General features: G+C 41.2%; 1 protein-coding gene across 3 annotated transcripts; it reads right to left on the bottom strand.

Moving 5' to 3' along the window:
• Positions 1-3,350: 3,350 nt before the first annotated feature.
• On the bottom strand, positions 3,351-22,871 carry tlcd4b (TLC domain containing 4b). Of its 3 annotated transcripts, none has more exons than XM_040045899.1 (8): positions 22,561-22,871; positions 21,382-21,750; positions 17,354-17,506; positions 13,964-14,053; positions 7,959-8,017; positions 4,626-4,720; positions 4,457-4,530; positions 3,351-4,350 (listed from the first exon to the last, which is right to left on the bottom strand). In XM_040045899.1, the coding sequence occupies exons 3-8, from the start codon at positions 17,497-17,499 to the stop codon at positions 4,002-4,004; spliced, it is 813 nt and encodes a 270-aa protein (XP_039901833.1). In that variant the 5' UTR covers positions 17,500-17,506; positions 21,382-21,750; positions 22,561-22,871; the 3' UTR covers positions 3,351-4,001. The 3 variants fall into 3 exon arrangements, with proteins under 3 accessions (XP_039901833.1, XP_039901834.1, XP_039901832.1); XM_040045900.1 differs by having other exon boundaries at positions 21,601-21,750; XM_040045898.1 differs by lacking the exon at positions 21,382-21,750.
• Between the last annotated feature and the right edge of the window lie 1,199 nt (positions 22,872-24,070).

The following is a 24,070-nucleotide window of genomic DNA, read 5'->3' as shown; positions in this document are numbered from 1 at the left end:
TCAGCTTTCAGCACTACAATTATGTGATGATTAGTAGTGGTCATTGTAGACAACAACAGCCTGAGTCACAAGGTAATGCTCGGACGAGGACCCCGAAGGCTGCGTGCGTCTCCGTGTGTGTGTAGTGTAGGCTGTTTCACATTAAAATCTCCAGAAAACATAACAAGATCATTGCATTAAAACACAAAAACAGACAGAGGATGTAAAAGGAGAAGCCACACTGGCAAATCATTCACAGGAGAAAAAGGGGAAAAAAAAAAAGAAAAGACGTGATCATCACTGAACTTTATCATTATAGAAATCTTCCAGATTCAGCCGATTACATTTCATTGTACAACCAGACAACAAAGAATGACAAAACTAAAGGAAAGAATGTTTCGTCTTGTACCGTGAATACCCGTGAGAGAAACTGAAGTATAGCATACAACTTCCACCAGCTCAGAAGCAACCCATTTAATATCAGCATTCTTTTTGTCTAAATTTCTGTCTATTTTGAGACCCCAATAGAAAAGCCCAGCTGTAAGGCCAAAGCGTATTTCATTTCAACATATGCTTCTTGAGCATGTGGAAGAACAACCTAACCGCATTCCAGGCAAACTGGTGGAGGTTCAAATCCAAACTTGCAATTTTGTTCCAAATATATCAGAGTTTGATCACAGGATGATTTTTGCTAACTTTTTGATATATATACATACAGCTAAGCAATTTCTCTTTATGAAATGCCATAACAAATAGTGTCAATCTGGCTGTTGTAAACAAATAAAAATACTTAGTACAGAATACAGATCACAGCCTTATATCATTCCACTCACTGTCTCTTTCCAAAAAGCCTCAAAGTGTGCGACAGAGATCTTGAAATATATTCTGTAGAAAAACCCTGACAGGTACAAAAACTCTATTTGTCCAGTTCGCAAAAGAGCTACACAACAAACATCCCAACTGTGTCCTTTTTACATTGTGCATGAGACATGTGCCATAGAGCAGTCTCAGTCTAAACTCATCCAAAAAGAGCAATACGCTACAACAAGAAGCGTATCAGCATCACTGCTCGGCCGAGTCTCAGTAAAGTCTCCCGTGCTCGGTAGTTCAGACTGAATATTCACAGCTTTGATTTCAGGAGGCTGGAGAAATGAGACACTAGCCTTCCCGTCCACTACGTGTACAGCTTAAAGAACTTGTGTTTAAAAAAACCCAAAACACAACAAAAAGAACTTCATTTTCGACATCTGCAGGATCATTTCAATGCCACTAAATAACCTCTCGCAACATTCAGATATATACCCTGCCCAGAAAACGGGCTCCCCTGCTGGGATCAGCTTTGGGATTATAATACTTGGCCGGATTAATCACTGTGCAGGCAGGTTATAAAAATATATATACACAGAGTATACATAAGGAATATAGAGGAAATAATCACTGGATATTACATTATAAAGTTCATGCTAATTCAAATCTGACTGCATCACATCCACCGTTTGTCTAAAAAGGCACAAGATACTGTAGCCCCTCCTTAGCGGTGACAGACAGAAATACAGGAGAGTCACAGCCCCACGGGGAATGTGCTTTATATTTCCACAGTGAAAACAGCAGCAGAGATTCTCAGACTATTTTAAACATTGATCCAACGAGACAAAGACTCGAAGGAGAAATCCACCAGTTTAACACTTCATAGTGTGTGTGTGTCTGTGCAGGTAGCGTTTGCTGGGAGGAGGAGGGGGGGGGCTGAGGCTAAAAGAGAAAGGGTTTTATTTAAACGCTATATAATTAATGTTTAGTTTAAGTTGTGCAAGGATGGAAAAATTTATTAAATTAGATTTTCTTGCAGATTTTTAGGGATATGTAGTTACTGTCATTCATTTTTGGATGTGAATGCAGCTCAAGTTTAAATAAAACCCTTTCAAGTGAAGAAAGTACAAACCTGCAACCTGTTATTTCAAGATTTGATAGCAAAAAAAAAAAAAAATCCCAAACCTGAAACATCTGCTGTGTTTCTGTCTGTCATGAAATCAGCTGTTAAGAATTTGCTGACAGAAGAACTGATGAATCTGTAAGAACTGAAGTCTGTAAATCTGAGTAATGCCAACTGGCCTACGGAAAGTGTGGTAACATCTTAGCCATACAGTACGCACAACTTACCTACTGTATGCGTATACACTGTACAGACATGCAGGTTGAGGGGAAACAATCAAAAAATACAAGTAGTACATGCTTTGAGTATGCTCTGAGAGGACAACACATTTTGGAAGATACTCAGCCCAGCCCCACCCAACCCCTTTAGCATTAGATTAATGCATTTAATATTTAGATGTTAGTCATCTATTTACCCTATTCACTAAGGCGTCACAGAAATATGTCAATCGTACCATGCTCTATCGTGACGATACATTTTATACAGTAAAGTAAATCATGCAGATTGCCACGTTGCTTTCTGTTGTCGCAGACCGGTCCATCGAAATTCATGTTCTTATCTGCCTGACAATTTTTGAAAAAACTCATGTAAATAATAAAATGGCATATTGCTACCATTCCTATTGCTCAGATTCTGCAAAAAGGACAAGCACCACCATGGTGTTTAAAAAAAGGGCACTGAATACAGTGTGTAAGATTGCACGCTATGCAGTGCATGTGCAAACAAGTGGAACAAGTAAATGTGGGTGAGTCTTCTGACTGCTTTCCACTATTAGAGTCACTGAAAACAGGGTGGATAAGCGGGGGGGGTGTCTAACTACAAAAACAAACAAACAAACAAACAATAAACAACACAATTAGAAGCAGTTTAGCAAAGCTGCTCTGCTGCACTGCACTGGCTGGGATAAGCTCTGAAGACAGAGGGAGAAGTCGCTCTGAGCCAGTAATGTTGACACAGATGAAGTCTTGAAAGATAAAAACATTTTTTTCCTTTTTTAACAGGGAAAAAAAATAAACAGCTGATTAATTCATGAGGACGGGATCGACAGACTCTTTTGTAAGGCAGGGGGAGAGGTAGAACGAAAATGCTGGAGCTCAATCGTGGAGCCCTACCCAGTGAGGCAGAGGGTTGCAATGAAAATGATATTCCTTTGATTGCTAATGACAAGTGTTAAATTAAAGTGTTAAATTAAAAAAAAAAAAAGAGCCATCATGAAGAATACTGAAAAGGCAAAACTGTCCTGTTAGGAGCGAAAGGTGTAAGAGAGTGAGTCTCTGTCTCTCCTGCATGCATATTGTGTGTTTTACATAGAAACTCCAAATGATAACGAGGCTGGAGGGGCATGGCTGGTGATACAGGTAGGTGCCACTTGTTACGAGGAGGCCACAGCAGGTGATACTGTAGAAGAGGCATTCATGGTGTTTTTTTTCCTGTCTCTTTCTTTGTGAGGTTTGATGAGTTTAAGACAAGAGCCCTATAGATTCACAAACACTGTACGGGTCTGACGGATGAATTAGTCACTCTGCAGGCCACGAGTGTGGACGGAGAATGATGAAGAAGCCTCGAGTTGTTCAGGAGCAAAAGTGAGTGCGATTGTTTTTTTTTTGTTGTTTTTGAAGGGGGCTAAGCAGTAATGTAATGGGCGATATACTCCTCTACTGTTATTGCTTTCCTGTTTTTTCCCCTTCCCCTCACGCCCCCTCCCACAGGCACTTCAGAGGATTGGGCTTTGGCTGAAGTTGAGTGTGAGAGCAGGCTGTGGGGGAGATGACAGAGGATTGGTGGTAGTGACAGGAGTAACAGACAGAGTTAAAAGTGTGCTTTTGAGCTCTACCTTGTCGTCTGAAAGCTATCACCCAGCAGGATACTAATCTGTCAGTGAAAAAGGTTGCAAACGCTGGTGCTTGTCCTGTGCCAGGGTGAGAACCTGAGGACTCTTAGCCCAGGCCACTAGCTGACTTCAAGAAGATCAGGGGCTGAGATTGAGGGTGAGAGGGAAGCTGAGGCTTTATTAAAAGAGCGAGGTTCCTGGTTGTCCAGCCTCCCTCCATGCTTATTGTCTGTGTCTACAAATGCTGTGCTCTACACCTCCTCAGTCTGTATGGTTGTTTGTGTGCTTCTTATCTAAGGAAGATGACGCCTCTGCTTCTACCTTGACCTTTCGCCCTCCTCTCCCAGTCAGGACCTTGTAGCAGCCCCGAGTGATTTTGTACATCCAAATAATGTTCAAGACATCCAGGGCAATGCAGGAGGTGATCCATGCCACCTGGGCACCCAAGCCCAGCCGCTCAAACTCCGGAGTGCCAAAAGTGGCGAATACACTGGCCCAGTAGGATGGCATGACTGCAATGCGCACCAGGAAGAACACCACAGCCATAGCAACCCCATTTAATACCACCAACCGGTGTGAGCGTGGGTACTTTAATGACTCGAAGAACCACCTGGAGGAGAAAGAGCCATTAGGAAATGTCAGGGAACAAGATATGTCTGCCATATGGTGTGAGGGGGATCCTGACAAGTACATATTCACAAGTGAGGATGACTCACCTTTGGTTCACAAATGGTGTGGATAGCTCAGAAATGAGACGGAAATTGGCAAAGTAGGGAAGGACACCACGGGTCTGCGAAGAGCAAACAACACAGATGATGAGGAATTTAGGAAGCAGAAGGACACAAAAACAACAAGAATCGGGTTTCAGAAAAATGAGCCACTCACCAAAACATATCCGTAAGCATAGAGCGCCGCCAAGTGGTGGCAAACGAAAAAGCTGTCCCCCATAGTGCTCCAATTACACGCTAGCAGCACCAGGTCTGGAGAGCAGGTGGAGACATTGGTCATTAAGCTAGCAAAACATTACACAGCTGACTTTAGAAGAAAAGAACAAAGCCCAGGCTGAACTGAGTCTAACACGAACACAGAATACTCAGGACTTTGACTCTAAAAATGACTTTGACATAATCACTTTGTGATCAATTCATCCACAGATGAATTAAAACTGACAATGGAGCTGACAATACATTCATAACTATAATCAAGTCATAAAACAGCAACAAGGAGAGCAAGAACAAAAGAACAAAGAACACAAATTTGAAGAAGAAACTGAAGGAGACATTTATGGTCATCCATTTTCAACAGCACTCATGCAGCATTTTCATGGACTTAAGCAAAAAGTCCATGAAATATGTTTTTATTTCTCATTCTTTTGAGAGAACAATCAAATTGGTATACTAGTGGACAATTTCCTTTTCTAGTATTTTCAAAAGTTCAGTCGCTGATAATGAGCTTGCTCTGGACATTTCCCTACCATCACGATGACCAACCCACTCATGTGGCCATTATTTGGCTGCATCATTCCACAGATTACCTGCTAATTACCCAATCTCATATTCGACTGATGCCACAGTTTTATCAATCCCTGTAATTATAAAGGCGCAGATGGAAACCATTTATTAGTCATCACAAATTTCTGCAACCAGGCCTAACAGTCTAATTACCGTGCCTGACAAAGCCCAGCCTCCCAAGTCAGCAGTTATTGCTCTTTTGAAACGACTGAACTTTTACTAATGAATCATTTATTATTAATGGTTTATTACCATCTTCTGTACCACTGAGACTTGGCTCAAACTAGAGGACTACTGCCCCCTTGTGGAATTTTGCTGACTAAACTACAAATTCTTGAATGCCCTGAGGCGCTCAGGCTGTGGTGGGGTAATCGCTGCGGTTTACAAGGGTAATTTGAATTGTGTTCCATTTCCTCCCACTTCTTTTCATTCATTCAAATTACTATTGTTCAAAATTGACTGTGAAAATCTAGTTTGCTATATTATTATCTACTGACCTCCTAAATCTGCTACCAACTTCCCTAAATGAGTTCCCCAATCGACCTTCATCTATTGTTAAATTTGACAAGCTCATTTTGGTATGCGACTTTAACTTGCGCATTGATTCCTCTAACTGAATTTAACACAAGGCATTTCATTTAGTGTAACATGTTAATGGTCGCACACAATGGTGGGCACATCCTGGTTGGTTGTTTTACTCTTGGCTCATCTTTAGACTCTCTCTGTATGTCATATTTACTGTTTCACCATAAGTGTAATATTTTTGCCACAGTTTTGCAGCCAGTATCGTTTTCAAAGAGGAGAATCATAAAGCCTAGGATCTTTAATGAGAACACAGTGGCTACATTTTTAACTCTCTTACCAAGTGTCAATTATATTTGTAATAAACAGAGAAGCAGAAAAGCTGAGATAGAAAAATACAAATCACTGCCTTTTCATGAAGGAACCAGTTACTAACCAGTCTACTTCTTTGGCTTAATTAGCATGAAAAACAGTCCAAGGTTCTTGTTTAACACCACAAACAGACTCCTTAATCCTGCTCAGTCTGGTTTTCCTGCCCAGCCCTCGGCTGAATGTGAAAAACATTTTTTTTCCTCTTCTGTTGTCTGTTAAGATCAATTATATCAGGTCACAATTAAACCCTAGTTCCTATCAACCTGCTCAGTTGTGTCATGGAGTTCTGTTATCTAAGTTTTTTCCACGACAGATCTTCGTTACGTTTCCTAAAATGTGGAATTGTATGTAATAGTAGCCTTTGACACCACTGATAATCCCATTCTTATTACAGAACTGGGTTGGTATCTCAGGCCTAGCTCCTAAATGGTCTCATCATACTTATCTGACAGATACTCCAGAATTCATATTAACTGTATGTCCTTATCAGAGCCCCTCATATGAGGGGTTCCACAGAGCTCAATCCTGGGTCCAGTTCTGTTTTCTGTATATATGTTACCCCTGGGTTATCTATTAAATAGCTTCTAACAGGGATTTCCGACCGCTGTTATGCTGATGATACATTTTTCTGTTAAGTCAAACAACCTGAAGAGCCTCTCCTATCTCGGGGAACGCTTCACTGCTGTTATTTGTTGGATGTCTTTAAATTTCTGCCATCTCAATACTGGCAAAACTGAGGTTCTTGTGTTTGGCTCTTACAGCTTCTCTAAGATCAGTCATTACATTGTCCAGCTATCCAGCAATATCAAGTCACCTGTTAAGAACTGTATTTTACCAATATTTGAATTTGTAATCTCATATTCTCAAATTCATTCTTCATTTTTTATTAATGACATATAAAGCCCTACATGGCCGGGTTCTGCCTTTCTAGCAGACCTGCTAAGACCTTAATCGAGCACTAAGCCTGCAATCACTGATCAATGTCTCCTAACTGTTTCACACTTCCACATCTATTTTAAAACCAGAGGCAAAAACTCCTAAACCTTCTTTAGGAAAAGTTTTTCTTCTTCTTCAGCCCATGTTCTTTGTTCTTTGAATGTATGGAAGTATGCGCTTGTATGTTTTAGACATGCGCTTATCTTTTGTGTTATTTTATTTAAACTGAAGCATTTAAAAAAGTGCTATAAAAATAAAGTTACCATTATTATTATTAACTTCATAATAGTTTTTGTCCTGTTCTGCAGATTCTATGCAAGTTAGAATTTTTATTTATATAGCGCTAAATCACAACAATCGCCTCGAGGCACTTTATATTGTAAAGTAAAGAACCTACAAAATGTCAATGCTGAGCTCTCCAAGGCTGCAGAGGAGAACAAAAACTAACGTTGCAAGTTCACAAATGACCTGGAGTGCACCAACCAGGGAATGAAGGACTCCTGACTATTCTTTCATTTAATGTACAGGGTTTTTGTTTTTTATTAAAAGAAAGTGTAGGTGTGTCTCCCTTTGGTTTGAATTCTGAAGGAAACATTGGAAGTGTTTTAAATTCCAATTCAAGGACACATGATAAGACAAAATAATGACTTTCTTCCAAGTCGGACATGTCAAATATTTTGTCCTTTTTCGATGCTCCTATGCATTCATGTATCACAGGTATCCTTCATAGCATGTAATATACATTTAATTAAAACTATCCGACTCTACAGTAACTTGATTACAATACAAAACTCTACTTGCACACACACATGAAGGGTAATGGCAGCCACATATGCAAAAAAACGAAACAAAGACAGAAGAAAAAATTAAACCTCACCATATAGGAGGTAACCACAGGTTATGGCTACATTTAGTTTGACGAGACTGGGGTCACCCCTGTGGAAAAGCAAAGGATACAGTGTAAAGGCACAAAGCCATAATGCTCAATCTCAATCAGTGAGAGACTGAGATTACTGAGATTACCCAAATGCACCACTGAACAACACACGAAATCATTGCTGGCTGTGGATATCTGCCTGTACAACTCCTCCACCTAATGCACAGCACACAGTGCGATAGTTGCACCGTTTTGCACATCCTGTATAGTCAAAATAACTTATAATTAAACTACTTGTATATTAGAGACATTTTAATATTTTGTAACTTTGTAATACATTGTATTATTAAAATGTAGCTCCGTCTGTTACAGTGTCTTGGAGAAACAGTAACCACATAATTTCCTTAGGGATTAATAAAGTTTCTGATCCTGATTTTAAAAAAAGAAAGTAAGAAAAAAAACAGGAAGAAGAAGCTTCAGTTTATGAGTTAAATATGTTAAGTTGTCTTGCTTCCCTGATCGACAGTCTGCAATACTGCACCTCTTGCATTTCTTAGCAGATTAAAACTGAAAGGTCATTTAAGTTCGACTGTCTAACCTTGATGAATTTGCTGTGATACTGTTGTGTGCGGTATAAAGACGACTGTCTTGACAAGAGCAATGCTTGTGGTGAATCCATAACATGACAGATAGCTCTGCAGAAAAGATATCCACAATGCTGGCACTCTGTGTTCCTCTCCTCCCGTTTGACAGCATTTCTGTTTAATCAGCAATCAGTAGTTCGGGCCATAAACCTGTGACCTGCTGCTCTTACCATTAAAGTGTCCTTGCAAATAACAGTGGTTTAAAATAACAATGGAGGTATGTCTGCTTCAATAGAGACCCGATCCTTGTATCAGCCACAAGTATCGCATAGCAAATGACTGGCTGACTGCTTGTGTAACAGGAGCTCGCAGCACAGCGCACATGCTCTACTATACACTGTACCCACACCAACAACATGACCCTGGGCTCACTGCTTTCAAAATGTATTCTTTATCTCCAAGCTTCGACTGCCTCACTTTAAAATAAGTACTTTAACTAAGTGCATTGAACATCTGGAGATATAACCAAGTTACATGTAAGATTTTCTTTTTACCATACCATTTTAATATCTAATGAAATGTATGTGATAGAAACACACAGACACATTGATATCAGTCCAAAATGAACAGTCAGGTCAAAGAAGAGTATTTGTTTGAGTTTAAGACTTAACTGCTCAAACATTTGTATTTATTTGAAAAGACAAAAAAAAAAAAACATTGTCGTTTTACTAATCTAACATTTCCCCAACATTATTGTTTCCATGAGTATACGTGTATGAATGTAACAAACATGGCCTCGGCCTGTTTTGTTGGAAAGTGTTCTTCACACTCTGACAGAAATGCAACGTGCAAACATCAGGTTGGCTAATGCCCAACATGCCTGATAATGTGATTGTCAGGGAGCCTGAAAATCCACATACTTCTTGGTAATCTCATCAGTGTGACTCAACTTTGATTAATCAGATCTACAGTATATTCACGTTGTCTCTTCATGAATGGTTAACTGACTGGAATTTGGCCCAGAAAGATACATAGAATGTTAAACAGGAAGTACTACAATAGCGCCGACTCAACAGGCATTATACAAAAGACACTCAAAGCCAAATGATATGCTGTTAAGTGGCACGTAGAAGTCATTTAAGAGCACCAGATGCACTTAGCAGTTTGCTAGGATTTTTCTTTTTCTATGGGGCTACAGATACGTAGTAATCAGAATGAACCTTGAGCTTATATGTGGTTCAAAGAAAAGCGCAAAGGAAACTTAAATAAACTCTCTATATTCTTACTGAACGCAACTTGGAGAAAAAAACCTAACTCTCTCTCAGAGTTTGTCTTTGCTCAGCAGAACATCCTCACTGGCACATCAAAGTATAGAATTACCTGTAGCGTCTGTACTGTACTCTGTATCATTTATCTCTGTGACAGCTGCATACCCTTGACTGCCTCTCTTCTAAATCATTGACTGTTCCGCTTTTTAACTCTGACAACTTTCGTCTCAGATGGCCAAAAATCACACAGACTTAAGTGGGGGAAGTGTGGTGAAATGCTTGGGCTATGAGTTATGTTCACCAGCAGCTGATCTGGAGCTGTGGTGACAAATGACAGCATGGGAATAGAAGGGTCTGACTTTCAGTGAATCTTACACTTTTTGTTAGTCTTAGTCTGCAACCCTTCATTAAGTCATTCCAGAGTTATCAACAACTTAGAGCTACAGATAAATCACGAACTAGCTGACTGTGTTTCAACAGGTTACGGTTTAGATTCAGGGAAACAGGCTTTAAAAGTTTTGACGTTCAAGAATGGGAAACGGATAGCAGCGCATTGGTGAAACTATGATGTATGAAAGCGCTTTTCATTTCCACCTGATGAGATTGATACTGGAAGTCCCATTCAATGTCAATTTTTGATTTAAATATTAATTCCAGTAAGATCAAAAGAAAGAAATATAATTCATTGGTTGATGATTCTCAAGGAGTTTTATTCAACCTGTGACAACCAGGAGGCAAACAAACTCAACTCCAGGTCTCTTATAATGAATGAATGATAATGTTGGTAACACTGACATCTTATAAGAATCTGATTAGCTCTCTACTTGCTTGCTCTATCGATAGTTTGACTCTTCATTCAGATATTCGCATTTAGTGTTGTGCATGCAGACCCTTAAGGGAAATCTAAGGAATAAAGCATTTTAACTGCAACAATAAAACACATTTGAATGAAGTTTGGAGAAAGAAAAATGCACAAATTTACCAAAACCATAGAAAAGAAAGGACTGCTGGGATACAGGTGGATGACAAAAACAGTTGATGGACCTCTCTTTTCATCACCTCTATTGATTCTTAACAGCAACAGCATCCTTTAGCTGCAGGGTTGCATTTCTTTGAATAAAACTTGCAAACAAATGGGGCCGGATGCTGATGATGACATGCTGACCCTCCTCAGGAAAGACACTGGTGTTATAAATTAGATTTTGGGGCCTTGCTAGGTAAGGTGAATTGAGGTTTACCTCTGGATTTTCAGTGTTACAAATGCAGTTCTCGTCTTATCTGCTTAAATCGCTGTGGTAACTTCTGTGGCAAACCTAACCTGTTCCCAGAAAGGTTGTGCATGAGATAAGACATCAACATGCACATAACAATTACCTACTGACCAATCAGTTCACCGTTAAATGACATAATCATTCCTGCAAGGTCACATGAGGGATTTGAGTTATTAGCCAGCACCTAAACCCTCCATCTTCTCAATACAGGGACCTTTCTTTGCTGCTTCTAAAATACGCAAGTCAGCTTGTTTAACAGTCTAAATTCTGTTTGTTTTTTTGTTTTATTTATTTAAGGGTGTTTACTTGTGTAAACAACATTGGGACAGCACAGCGGCTGAAAGAAGGCTAAAACCTATTTAAATACCATGAGAATACATTGAAGCAAAACATTAGTTTAATGGAACACCCTTTTCTAATCCTGTATCTTAATAATGGAGCAGTGATACAAATAAGATTGCATTTACAGCCACTAATGCCTTTCCAGACTTCCCGATGGCCTAAAGTGCTTTAAACTGTATGTATGAAAGAATGAATGAATATAGCAGTTTTTTATAGCAGAAGATACACACTCACACTCTGATGCTTTGGCTGCAAAAACTGTGTTGCTGCGGAGCATGTATTATGTGATTAACCTCTTTGCAGTTTTCTAATATTATAGCTTGGTTGTTGTTTGTACAATATGCCAGTCTGCTGCCTGCCAGTAGACCTGCCCATATGCTGCCAACACCACCTCTTTTACAGCGCTGTGAATAAACTGGTTTGACTTATCAAGCTGATAACTATTAGTGCCCGAGTTTTCTAAATCTCACCAGAAAGACTTGCTGAACTAAACATCCTGGAAAAGCAACACGAGAACAAAGAGTCATGGTAAAAAGAAAGCACACCCTTCAACCACAATGTGAGAGACTGATACAATCCTAATGCTTTAAGTTACTGGTGCTAAGGGTGATTCTACAAGTTGGTGACTCATAGGGAGTACTTATTTTCTTACACACTGCATCTGCATTTTAGTTTAGTTTTGTTAAACAAACAAAAACAGTGAGACAATCTGTCTGTCTGACTTTATACTCTCCTAATCTGAAGACTTATAAAGGACTAGATATCATTTTTTATTTATTAAATGAGATTTGACAAAATGCACTTTCACCTTATCTTGGTTTTTTTTGTTGCTTATTTTCCTTTAGTGTCAAAAATATATCTCAGGTTGTCCTAAATTTCAAACAAACTGAAATGCGGTCCTCCATTCTCCTCAGACTGTCATGCACATGTTAAGTTCAAGTCCAGATAAGCCAATCAAGAAATGCAGCAGGGGCAAGGCCGGCAGACACGGCGCTTGTTAACCGAAAGGATTATGATAACAGCCGAAGCTGTGCTGACAGTCGGAGTGACAACCTGAAAGAGCCTGAGCAGCAGCTGCAAACAAAGCAGGCTTCTAACAGTTTGGCTCTGACCGCTGCGCCACCATTTAGCACAGCGCCGAGAGAACAATGCTGCTGTGTGACAGGCCTTAATGATGCTGTAGCGCAATCAGATTGACTGGAGAATTAAGGCTTGCTCCACTCCGGTGTTGAAATGAGATGAGCTTTAAAAAGGCATTAGGATACTTCTGGGAATCGGCTAGGTGCCGGTGGGTGACGGGAATAAGCTTAAGAAATTCAACAATAGCAGTGAAGAAATAAAGTTGGAACAAAGAAACCATTTCAGCAGAGAAATGACTGTCACCTTTTGCTCAAGGGGGGGTGTCTCAGAGAAGTGATAGAAGAAAAATCCTGCCTGCAACCCCCCAAAAATGCTGGTAAGGTATTAAGCACTTGAACACTGAGCAGATGAAGACTAGCAGCAGGAGGAGGGAGGGAGAGCTCATCCCTCCTGCCCGTGCCCCTACCCACCGCTGTTTTCTCCCCTTTTTCTTTGCTCCATCAGCGATGCTAGCCAGAGAAACAGAATAAAAGAGCATTGCATTGATATGGCAGCTAGACATGTGTAATCGGCAACCCAAGGCAGGGGGAGGATCGTGAGGGCTGGTGGTGCGAGGGAAAGGGAGAGTGGGTTTTGTTTTGTTGTTTTTTTGGTTTTTTCTTTTGGGGGGGGGGGGGGGGGGGGTTAGCTGCTGCTGTTTGCTATAAAAAGGCATCTTGTTGGTGGGATTTCTAGTCTGCTGGACAGACAGAGAGGAAGTGAAACAGAAGGTAAGGAAAAAGAGGAGAGAGGGGAAGGAAGTGGTGTTGTAAGTGAGAGAAATGACAGCGAAAGCTGAGGAGAGATGTGTTCAAAAGACTGATTGAGATATTAGAAAGGAGAAAGAAATGGGGGGAGAGAGAGAGCGGGAGAGTGAGCGAGAGATTGCCATTTCTCTTTTTCAGGACTCACTGATCCAAATAACAGAGTCAGCACTGGTGGGGAGAGTGAAGGCAGAGAAGACAGCGAAGACAAAAATCAAAGTCTAAATCCTCCAAATCAACAACTCTCTGGAGACTCCACTGACACGTTAGATCCATCCTCTCGCCTTCCCTCTTTCGTTCTCATGAAGGCAATGCCATCTCTGTCGCGCCAAAAGGTATTAACTACCAATCCCGACAATTTTTCACCACCACCCCCACCTCCCTCTTCATCCCTTCATCAGTTTCCACCCTTCCCCGTGTGAGAAAGTTCCAGCTGCCAGTCTGAAAAGGCAGATGTGGGAACACAGGTTTCTCCCAAAAGCACCCACGGCTTTAACAGTACTTCAGTATTTTTTGTTTATATGGTTGCACAGTATGTGGACAGCATATGGCTGCATGCTCCAAATCTTGTCTTACTTCGTGCACGTGACATGATATTCATGGATGTTTTTTTGTTTTTTTTTTTATGCATGAGTGTCTCCTTTCTGTTCCTCTTACCAGACAGGGTTGGCGTTGACTGCGTCATCGTACCACAGGATGTACAAACAGAACAAGCCCACAATCAACGCGTGCACTGTGGACACTAACCTGGGAGACACACACACACACACACACACATTACAAGAGCAAATTAGTGAACGTGACAACAGATTAATAGGTTTACAGTCAGGAACAATCATCAGTCTTTTTTACACATCTGTTCATACATGCATAGTGTACAGGTTTACCAAGCTATGGGCTGAAAGAGCTAAAAAAGTGGAGCTAGCTCCAAAAGTGAGTCAATCCCGATTACAGGTGGCAATCACCAGACACTCCATGATATGGTATAAACACATGACATTTTGAACTCTGTTGAGAATTACAATAACTTATATTGTGATTTATCCCCTTTTTTTAAACTGCAAATTATGTTCTCAAAGTTTAACTTTGTCAGTATCTGTTACATTAATAAGATAAAGTTCTCTCACTTCAGTTATTTTTTGCTGAAAGATGAGATTATCAAACATATCAACACTATCACTAAAATCAGCCATCAGTCTGATAGTGAATGGGGTCAAGTTGGCAATTACATGCAATCTGTTTCTGATAATACAGCTAATCATCAAATTCACGTATCCGTTTCTGTCTACATAGACAGAAATTCATATTTCACCATTACATTTGCACTCGGCAACCTTCCTGTTTTATAGGAATACAACCAGCTGGCAGCCAGTCGAGCAGAGTCACCTAATTCAATTCAGTTTTATTACATTACACAACAACAGTTGCCTCAAGGTGCTTATATTATATATAACACGTAATATATATATAGTTAACACTGACATTGTTGGATTATCGTCTGCTGTGCATACAGCTCAAAAAAACAAATAAAACAAATAAAAGTAAAATTCTGCTTTTTCATTGGTCTGTTACTTAGGACCAATCAGGAGATATCTGTGGGTAGCATTGCATATAGTTTACGGACTCTTGGATTTCCAATATCTGGTCCCAATATGATCATTTTTGAAAAACAAAACAGCATTTTAGTTTCCCAAATTTAACACTTGGCTTCAAAATGCAGAGACTAGAACCTACTGGGTGAGTCCATGATGACTAAGCCCAAGTTTTACATTTAGTCTATGATAGCTGCATTTATTTTATGCACTGTGTTCAAGTAAGTTACTTTCTTTGACCTTTGGAGTAGTTATGTGGGCCACTGAAGAGATACTCCAGAGGTCCAGTGGGTCTTATCTCTTCTCTACCACAATCACAATTCCTCCAGTGTCACCATGCAGCCTCTATCCACAGACTGCAGCTGCCAGCCTGAGCCTTGGCCAAAACTGGCTCGATGGCAGGCTGCTGTACAAGCCCAGTCTTAAAAGTATGACTAGCCACTGAGTTATTTTCTGTTACAGAAAGTTCTGGATGCAGTTACTCTATTTGAGGATGTGCAATAATAAATAAGAGGATGAGGAAAAACAGAAAAGACATGAAATAAAAGTACAGGACACACTTTTTTGCTCACAACCATACTGCTTTTCCTTAGAAGTGCTTCCTCCCTTCTCTCCCTGCACTTAAGTTGTGGTTACATAAACAGCACACTGACACACTGAGAGCTGGCTGTTACACAACAGCAGACCACTCTAGAGTGGGCCATCAGCGCTTTGCCTTTGACTTGTCTTGGATTCCTTGGTCAGTGCACTCCATTCTTTCAATTAGGTAGAAGCAGGCTAATGTAAACCACAGCTGCATGAAGAAAGTGTAATCTCTGAGCAGTACATTACAGAAAACAGATGGAGGAAGAAAATAAAAACAGTGAAAGATGTTACGCAACTACAAAACATTGCCCCCTGAACCTCACCCCTGAGGTTTAAGTTTGAAACTTTAAACCACTCTGTGCTCCACCAGCCGTTCACATCACAGCTGTAGTTGTGCAGAACAATGAGCTGGCCTGAGGCACATCGAGGTTCATCTCAACAGAACCGCACAGAGGTTAGCTCGGTCAAGGCTTTATAACATTTTGCAGCTACAGATTTTTTTTTTTTTTGAGGAAGTGCATCTCACTTGTACAATTTTATAACAAAAAATAAAAATAATATCATTACTTTATATTTGCTATGAATAAGGGAAGTGTGTGTTACAATTTATTGAAATATGCACAAACATGCATGGAAATACAATATACAAGCTAAAAAAAAAAAATGGTAGAAAAAGACTAACAAGCTTAAAAGTCAATATTTGGTTTGACCACCTTTATTTTTCAGCACAGCCTGAAGTCCTTGGAAAGCAGTCATGTAATTTCTTTAAATAGTCTTCAGGAATGGTTCTCCAGGCTTCTTAAAAGACATTCAAAGCTCTTCTTTGGATGTTGGCTGCCTTTTCTTCAGTTTTCTTTCAAGATGATCCCACCATGCTTCAATAATGTTAAAATCCTGGTTCTGGGGGGCCAATCCATGCCTGACTGATGTGTGTTTTTTCGGGCCCGATATGCTTTTCCTGTATTGGCACTGTGTTTGGGATCATTTTCATGTTGAAAAATGAAGCTGTTCCCAATCAGAAGCTTTTCAGATGATACTGTATGGTGGATCAAAATCTGATACTGTGTTTCTTCAGTTATAAATCAGTTTTCACTGGCTGATTGCAGCCACAACCATGACAGCGCCTCCACCATGTTTTACAGATAGCTGTGGACTCTTAAGCCCCTTTTCCATTAGTACCTACTCGGGTCGATTCGCAATGGAACAACATGACCTTTTTTGATGCTTGAATGATTCACAGGTCTGTGTTAAGCAGCTAACCAAAAACCATTCCTCTAAAAATGGTGAAAAAGCAACAAATGTCCTAAAAAACATTTGTGAGACCTTCAGAAAGCCTGGAGAGGTATTTCTCAAGACTACTTTTAAAAATTAGGAGATCTGGCTTCTTCAAAATATTAAGAAATGGGAGAGGAGGGACTGTTGTACAGTATATTTCAACATTTATTATCCTAATCGATCATTCTTAATGTTTTATCACCTCCTAAAAGGGGGGAAAAATGAAAGAAATCCCCGGCTATACCCCATTTTCCACCAACCAAGTACTGATGCTCAGTCCAGAATCAATTCCATGCATTTCTACCAAAAAAAATAAATAAATAATTAACTCACATTCACTGAAAATTACAGTCCCAAATGATGAAATTACTGTCTTCACTGCAAAAAATTCACCAATGATCGTCCACCATAATTTTCCCACAGGCATTACATCCAATTCTGCTGGTAATGCAACATAATCGGTTCCCTTTCCTCTTAAAATGTGCCGGCATTACTACCAGCAATGGCACTACAGCACAGCGCTGCTGTAAAAAAACAAGGTAGCTCAGGTGGACAGAAAAGGCCTGTTGACGAGCAGCGTTTTCCTGTGACGTACCTGGAGTTCCATTCAGTGAGCTTGGTGGGAGGCAGCCGTCCATAACCTGGGGTAATGGCGGAGGAGAGCGGTGGGCTGGCCACTGAGAAGAGAAGCTGGAAACCCACAAAGCTACCAGCTACCACGGTCAACTCTCTCGTCTCCATCACTCACCTAAACACAATGGGGAGCAGAGGAGGGGGGAGGAGGGGGTGGGGATGCACAGAGAGTGATACACATGGACAGGTTCAATCGATGTCTGTCAGTCATTCTGGGCAGTGCCAGAAGAGAAACTGAGGTGGCATTGAGAGCGGAGGGAAACTGGTTCAGCCGGCGCACAAAGAAGAGGAGGAAAGGGAAAGAGACAGACGGAAGAAATATAAGCTGAAGACATGAGCCGTCTAATGCAAGTGACATGAGCGCTTTAGCCAAGAAGGGCACGGTGGGAAAGGGTGGGGTAAAAAACTTTTAAGGATAACAGAGTGGCAGAAACAGAAAAGAAGTTACTGGGTGTGAATACGTGATGCTAAGCATTTAGAACTGGAAAAAGGCTCTGTGTTATTATGCACATTTTGCAAGGGGATTACAGAGAGTTGTTTAGGACACACCAAAAAAAATCCCTGAGAAGAAAACAAAGCCTGAGCGAAAGAGGATTTTCAAGATGAAGCAACAAGTTCAGCTCATGGGATTGCATAAAGAATTTCAGGCGGTATTTTACTTAAAACAATGCTTGTTGTTACAGCTTTGTTTAGGCTTAAACCTCTTTTTTTAACTCAATCTTTGCCATTCTGCCTCGCTTCCATGTTGCTGACACTTTATCTTAAAATGACAAGGCAAATTTGAACTAAAAGGAAACCGTTCCAGGGAATGCTAAGCAAACTACCGATTGTAAACATACACTGTGAACAGACTATATTTGAGTAGCTTATGAGATTTATTTACTTTGACTCACGTCATCGCACCAGAAACCAGTCTTTTCAAACCGCAGGTAATCAGCGAGGGAACGGTGCCACGCTCACTAAAACCACTGAATCAAAAAGACTTTTTTTTAATGAGTCCTTGAGTCCTTATAGATTTTCATCAGTTCATACAAGCTCAGACAGTAGTCCTATTGGTTGTTACGTTAAACAAGAAGTTCAGACATTTTTCTGAGAACTTCCCTAAGTTGAAAAAACAGATAGCATTTAAAGAAGTTCCACTTCTCTAAGAGGACTTCGCACTACAAGTCTCGACACTTATCAGCTTGTGAGTGTTGCCGTTCCTGTTATTTGTTTCCTGCAAGCAAAAATTACTTGCATTTCTCAGCTTCCCCCCTTCAACAGATCACAACCACAATTACAGCCAAATTGTCCATGTTTAAACAAACAATTTTAAAAAAGGAGGTCAAAAAAGACCCAAAGTTCACAGGGAACAGAGGGTACTGAAGTGCATTCACATAATGACCTGTTATCAGTTATCACCACATACTGTGTCAGCACTGATCTGGACTCTGTCCTGATAAAACCCTGTTTCCCAAAAAACTGTGACGCTGAGTAAAAAGTAGAGAAGTTTAAATTCTTAGAGTTAACATTGTTTATATTTGGAATTTTTTAATGTTATATTTGACTTTAAAATTGCAACAAACACGTAATATCTAATGTTAAAACTGATCAAATGTACTTAAAAAAAATAAAAATATGAGATAGCGGTTCGTTCATGAACATTGGGATATTTGCCAGCAAAAAAAATGTAAAGAAGACTCGGTGGAAAATCTCACTGCTAATTAGTCTAACTAGTAAGATAGCTGAGCTTAAAAAGAGCATCCCAAATGGACTGAGTTTTTCAGAAGACCGGAAAAGCGTCACTACTCTGTGAAGGCCTTTGCGGTTAATCAGTTCAAGGATTTAAGGCCCTGTCCACATGTACATAAGTAAGTCTTTTGGTAAACATAGCTGTGGCGTGGGTGTGGTCTCTGGCCAGCTGCAGAGGAGGGGTGACGCAGTGAGCTCCCGGGGCGGCGCAGGGGCGGGGTGAACAGGTGTGCTGGGGATCTGTCACTGATTGTCTCTCTTTATATGTTGGCAGTGACAGTCGGAGAAGAGAGCGGACGTGACAGCAGTGGGAGAGAGCGGGAGTGTCTGTGTCCCGATGCAAAACCACAGTATTGAATAAAAGTTCTGCTGTCGCCATATTCGCCCAGCTTATGTTTCTTGGGTCCGACGTTACAATAGCCCTTTGTTGGGTCTGTGTTTCCACAAACCCTGCTAATTCTAGAGACTTATTCATCATGAAGAAAACAAGACAGTCGATCGATCCATTACTTGCGCAAGGGAGGCCTCTCATCTGTGTCCAGCACGACAAATGACCACGATGGTGGCCTCCTCTCGCTGCCTTTTATTGACAAACTTCAAACAATAGTTTACAAAACACCTCCCCTTGCAACCCCCTTTGGTTACAAAGACAAGGACTGTGTGTAAATGTGTGTGTGTGTGTGTGTGTGTGTGTGTGTGTGTGTGTGTGTGTGTGTGTGTGTGTGTGTGTGTGTCAGACCTCCTGCTGACCAAAGGGTCGTAAACGCAGGAAGCTTACATCAAAAGAAGCAGATCTTCCAGATAGGATGTATCTGCAATAAAACCTCCCCCAGTACAGAGTGGTTGGAGAGGTGGTCAGGATCAAAGGGATGGCTTTGATCCTACTGCTTAAACTAAGACTATACAAATTTAAGAAACACAATGGCAACATTCAACAATTAGACTTAACACCCTTTCTATGTATTTTTGCCATTTCTTTACACAAACAGTGTTTTATGTGACTGATCTTTAAAACAAAAATCCTTCCAATGTAAGGATTTTAAGAAACTCAGTTTCTCCATATACACCTGGACAAGGCAAACAGATTTGGTCTTGTAAATTCAAAGGTGTATATCATGTGCATGTGGACACAGCCCAACCCCAACTGGAGGATTTGATCATTTACTGCGCAATATTACTAAAAGATTAACATAAGCCTGTGAAGTCAAGGGACAAGCCTGAAAAGCAGCACTAAATGGCTGTAATGCAGGACTGAATGGCTCACTATGTGGGCTCAGAAACAGTCTGAAAACCTGTGTCAGTGGACACAGCTCAGCACCACATCCACACACGTAAGTTAAAACTCAAACGAGATCCAGAAGCGTTGCTGCCTCCTCTGGGCCAAGCCTCATTGGGGATCGAGTGAAGCAAAGTGGAAACTCTTGAATTCATTAGGAAATTCTGGACACAGAATCCTCATGGCTACAGAGGAGAGGAACTGTGCAGCTTGTTATTAGCACAAAGTTTAAAACCCACTAAGTGTGGATTAGTGGAAATACTTATTTATGTATTTATTTGTAGCATCATACACTGCTATTAAGTCTGTGTCAGGGAAAGCCTTGCTTGTTTCAGCAAGGATACGCACACACTCCTACAGGTGCTTAACTGCCTGCAGTCAATTCATTCAGATTATTCTGCAACAATAAAATAAAAATAAGGAAGCCCATAGAGTGGCTAAAATCCTATATCAAACTACGAAGCGGAAACCTTTCACTTTTCAAACTACAGCAACTGGCCTCCTCAACAAGAGAAGCGGGGCTGCAACACAGTGGGAAACATGGCATGCATTTACTGTCTTTTTACCATTCTCAATTAAAAATATATAAATGGATGAACGAATGTTATGCAAGCCACGTGATTCCAGAAAAATAGTATTGCGCAAGAAAAGGGCTACTTTTGACTGGCAGACGCAGCAGTTGCTGTACAGTTTGTGAAATCATGCTGTTTACAAAGCAGCCTAAGCAGTTTGACCCATATTACTAAGTGTGTATCCAACATTTTTCATCTACATTAAAATGTCCAGTGCTGTGCATATACACCGCTGTGTGAAAGCCAAGGAAGAACAACCTGCTGAAAAAACCCAAAGCACCTCAAGCCAAAGTGCCACGAGCAACACTGCATCAAGTCAGTGTCTACCATGATTACAGCGCTGGAGTAATCTTCTGCACAAACTCCCATCGGTAGGACAAACTTCACTCTGCAGTAAATAAACACATTTACCAAGAATCAAAGCCGCTGCAAGAAGTGCAACTCCACTCCAGCTTTCCAAAGCCCCATTCTCTCAAATCTGGCATGTTCAGCAGGGAAGCTGAGGCAGGCCATTCTTCTTTCTTTTTTGGGGGGGTGGGCTCTTATTGTCCCCAGAAGCAGCTACGCACATTCCCGGGCAACCCTGATCATATGCAGCATGTGCCTGAATAATTCGTTGGCATTCTTCACCTGGCAGGCTGGTTCATAGCGCCCCATGGGAAGGAGCAGCTCACGGAGCCTCCTCACTGCGGCTGACAGGTCGGACGGGAGAAGTGCTCTGCCATCCTCGTCCGACCTTGGTCCGCTGGACTATCCTGCTGCTGTCAGCAAACCGTGACCCTGTGACATATCGACCAAATATAAATAATAGGGCTTCAACTCTTCCCCCACCCCCTTCCTTTTTCATTTGGAAATCTAAACCGCCCCCCCCAGTCTACCGCATTGCTACAGCAGAGGGATGGGTCTGGCTCGCTCCGAGTTGGAGGATCAGTCCTCGGCCAGCTTCATCACACCAAACCCCGCAAGCAAGCAAGCATGCAGGATCATGACACGAATACTGATACATGACTGGAGGCTACTGCCGTTTGAAGCTGGAAGAAATGCCCAGATTTAGCAAACCCTCTCTTCTTTGATTTGGACTATTGTGCAGCCCGCACCACCTCATCGGCGACTGGCGGGTTCGGCTTACAGTAAAAATGGATCTATGTAACAGCAATACCCCCCATAAATAAATCCACTATGTTTGGCGGGGGTTGTAGTTGCAAATGCATCGCAAAAGCACTGCAGACGGCTGAAGAGAATGGCAAAAAATGTGTCTCATTGAATCTCATTGACAATGGGGGAGAGAAACACAGCTTATTAAACAACACAAAGACAGGAGGTTTTGAGCGGATTGTAACAAGCCGCCAAAGCGCAGCGGACTGATTTCAGGAGAGCAAAGTTGCTCCAGAAGAAAGCTCAAACTGTGGGGACTGCTACGTGTCCTGTTGTTTCTGCCGCCACGGCAGGAGGAGAGAGGGACACGGGAGCTGTTGCAGTCCTAAGGTATGTGCGGGGGAGAACTGCCTAAACTGAGTAAAATAAAGACGGCAAGGCTTTTAGTCTGCGCTGTGTCTGATGTGGTGGAAGGAGATGGGTGAGCTCTCGTACCTGCTATCCGTCGCATGCGTCTGTGTAGGCGGATGAGCTCCCGGTTCACCCCGTGTCTTCTCCACTTTCTTCCAACTTGACGTTAGCTAGCAAGTCTGCTAATCGGAGGCAGCCCGCAGGCTTTCCCCGTGCGAGCTCAGGGAAGAAGAAAAACAACCTCCGCTGCTACACCACAACGTGGCAGAACAACCATTACAGCCCGGAGAAGAGAGGCTTTCCCCGATTCCCCGCTGTCATGAGTCTACTTGAAAAGTTTTTTGTTTTTTTTACTCGTTTTTATTTTGGCGTTGACAGCAAGGACCCAGTGGTGACGTCGGTACGTACCCGCCCACGCGTGCACACGCCCCCCACCGCCGCACACCCCTTCACCAGACAAGAGTCTACGCTACAGTCTGTGGGTTACACCCACCAGGAACAAAGGCCACGGTATATTATGATTGATGATGATCCGCTGCAGCACAGGTAGTGGAGACGTACAGTCTGCAAGTCATGCTGCTCTGCTGGCCGATGGACTAACGACTTGCAAGAAGATATCTCACACTCACAGAGTGGACTGAGATATGCTCAAGGGGCTCAACTGTTGAGCACCAAACCTATCCATCATAAGTGGATCATGAGGATTTAAGTTACACCAGGTGTATTAAATAATATGAGCTCAAACACTCCTTAATTATGTGTCAAATGTAATGTTGAAAAAGCCCCCTTACTTTAAAGCTTATGGAAGGAAAACTATGTAAATGTGACTCGTAGTGCACTGAAATAAAAATGAAAACTACACTTTAGCTAAAAATTAAATGAACCTTTGTCAGATCTAACAATACAATAAATGTAATATTTAAAAAAAATATACGGGACATCTCTCCTTTTTTCAACAATTTAGTCTGGTGCATGTGTTTACTGAGATAGGAATGTCAACATGACTGTAGGAAGTTTGCCTTGACACAGTGTGTCACAGTGTTTGTGTTGTTATACATAATTAGAAGTTCTTAAACTTTGCATTTGATAAGTACCATTCAAGGCACTGAGGCAAAAATAAAATTCAAATATTGAAATTAAGCATTAAAGAATAAAATAAAAACAAAAACATAATATAATATAAAATATAATAATAACTATAAGAACTACTTTTAGCTCCTCCCATATTCACAAGGAGTCAAATAGCTCAGTATGTTTGCTTTGGCAGATTTTTAAGCTTTTTATGCAGATTGCTGACCCTCCCTGAACCTGGTTCTGTTGGAGGTTTCTTCCTGTTAAAAGGGAGTTTTTCATTCCCGCTGTCACCAAGTCCTTGTATAAAGGGGTTGTCTGATTGCTGGGGTTTTCTCTGTAACAAAAAACACCTTGAGGTGACTGTTGTTATGATTTCAATTTTCCTGTAGACTCCTGGTGGAGCATAGGTCCGCAACAACACCACGCCAACAGACTCTGTTCTGGGCAGTTCTCTTCATCTGGATCCACGTCATTCCGGCGGCCTTCACTTCGCTCTCGACAGATCTTCTCAACGTCTGTT

This window comes from Simochromis diagramma, unplaced genomic scaffold (assembly GCF_900408965.1).
Source record: "Simochromis diagramma unplaced genomic scaffold, fSimDia1.1 OVJJ01000150.1, whole genome shotgun sequence".
Lineage (NCBI taxonomy): Eukaryota > Metazoa > Chordata > Actinopteri > Cichliformes > Cichlidae > Simochromis > Simochromis diagramma.
Note: the sequence above shows the minus strand (reverse complement) of the source record. Positions and strands in the feature narration are given on the sequence as shown.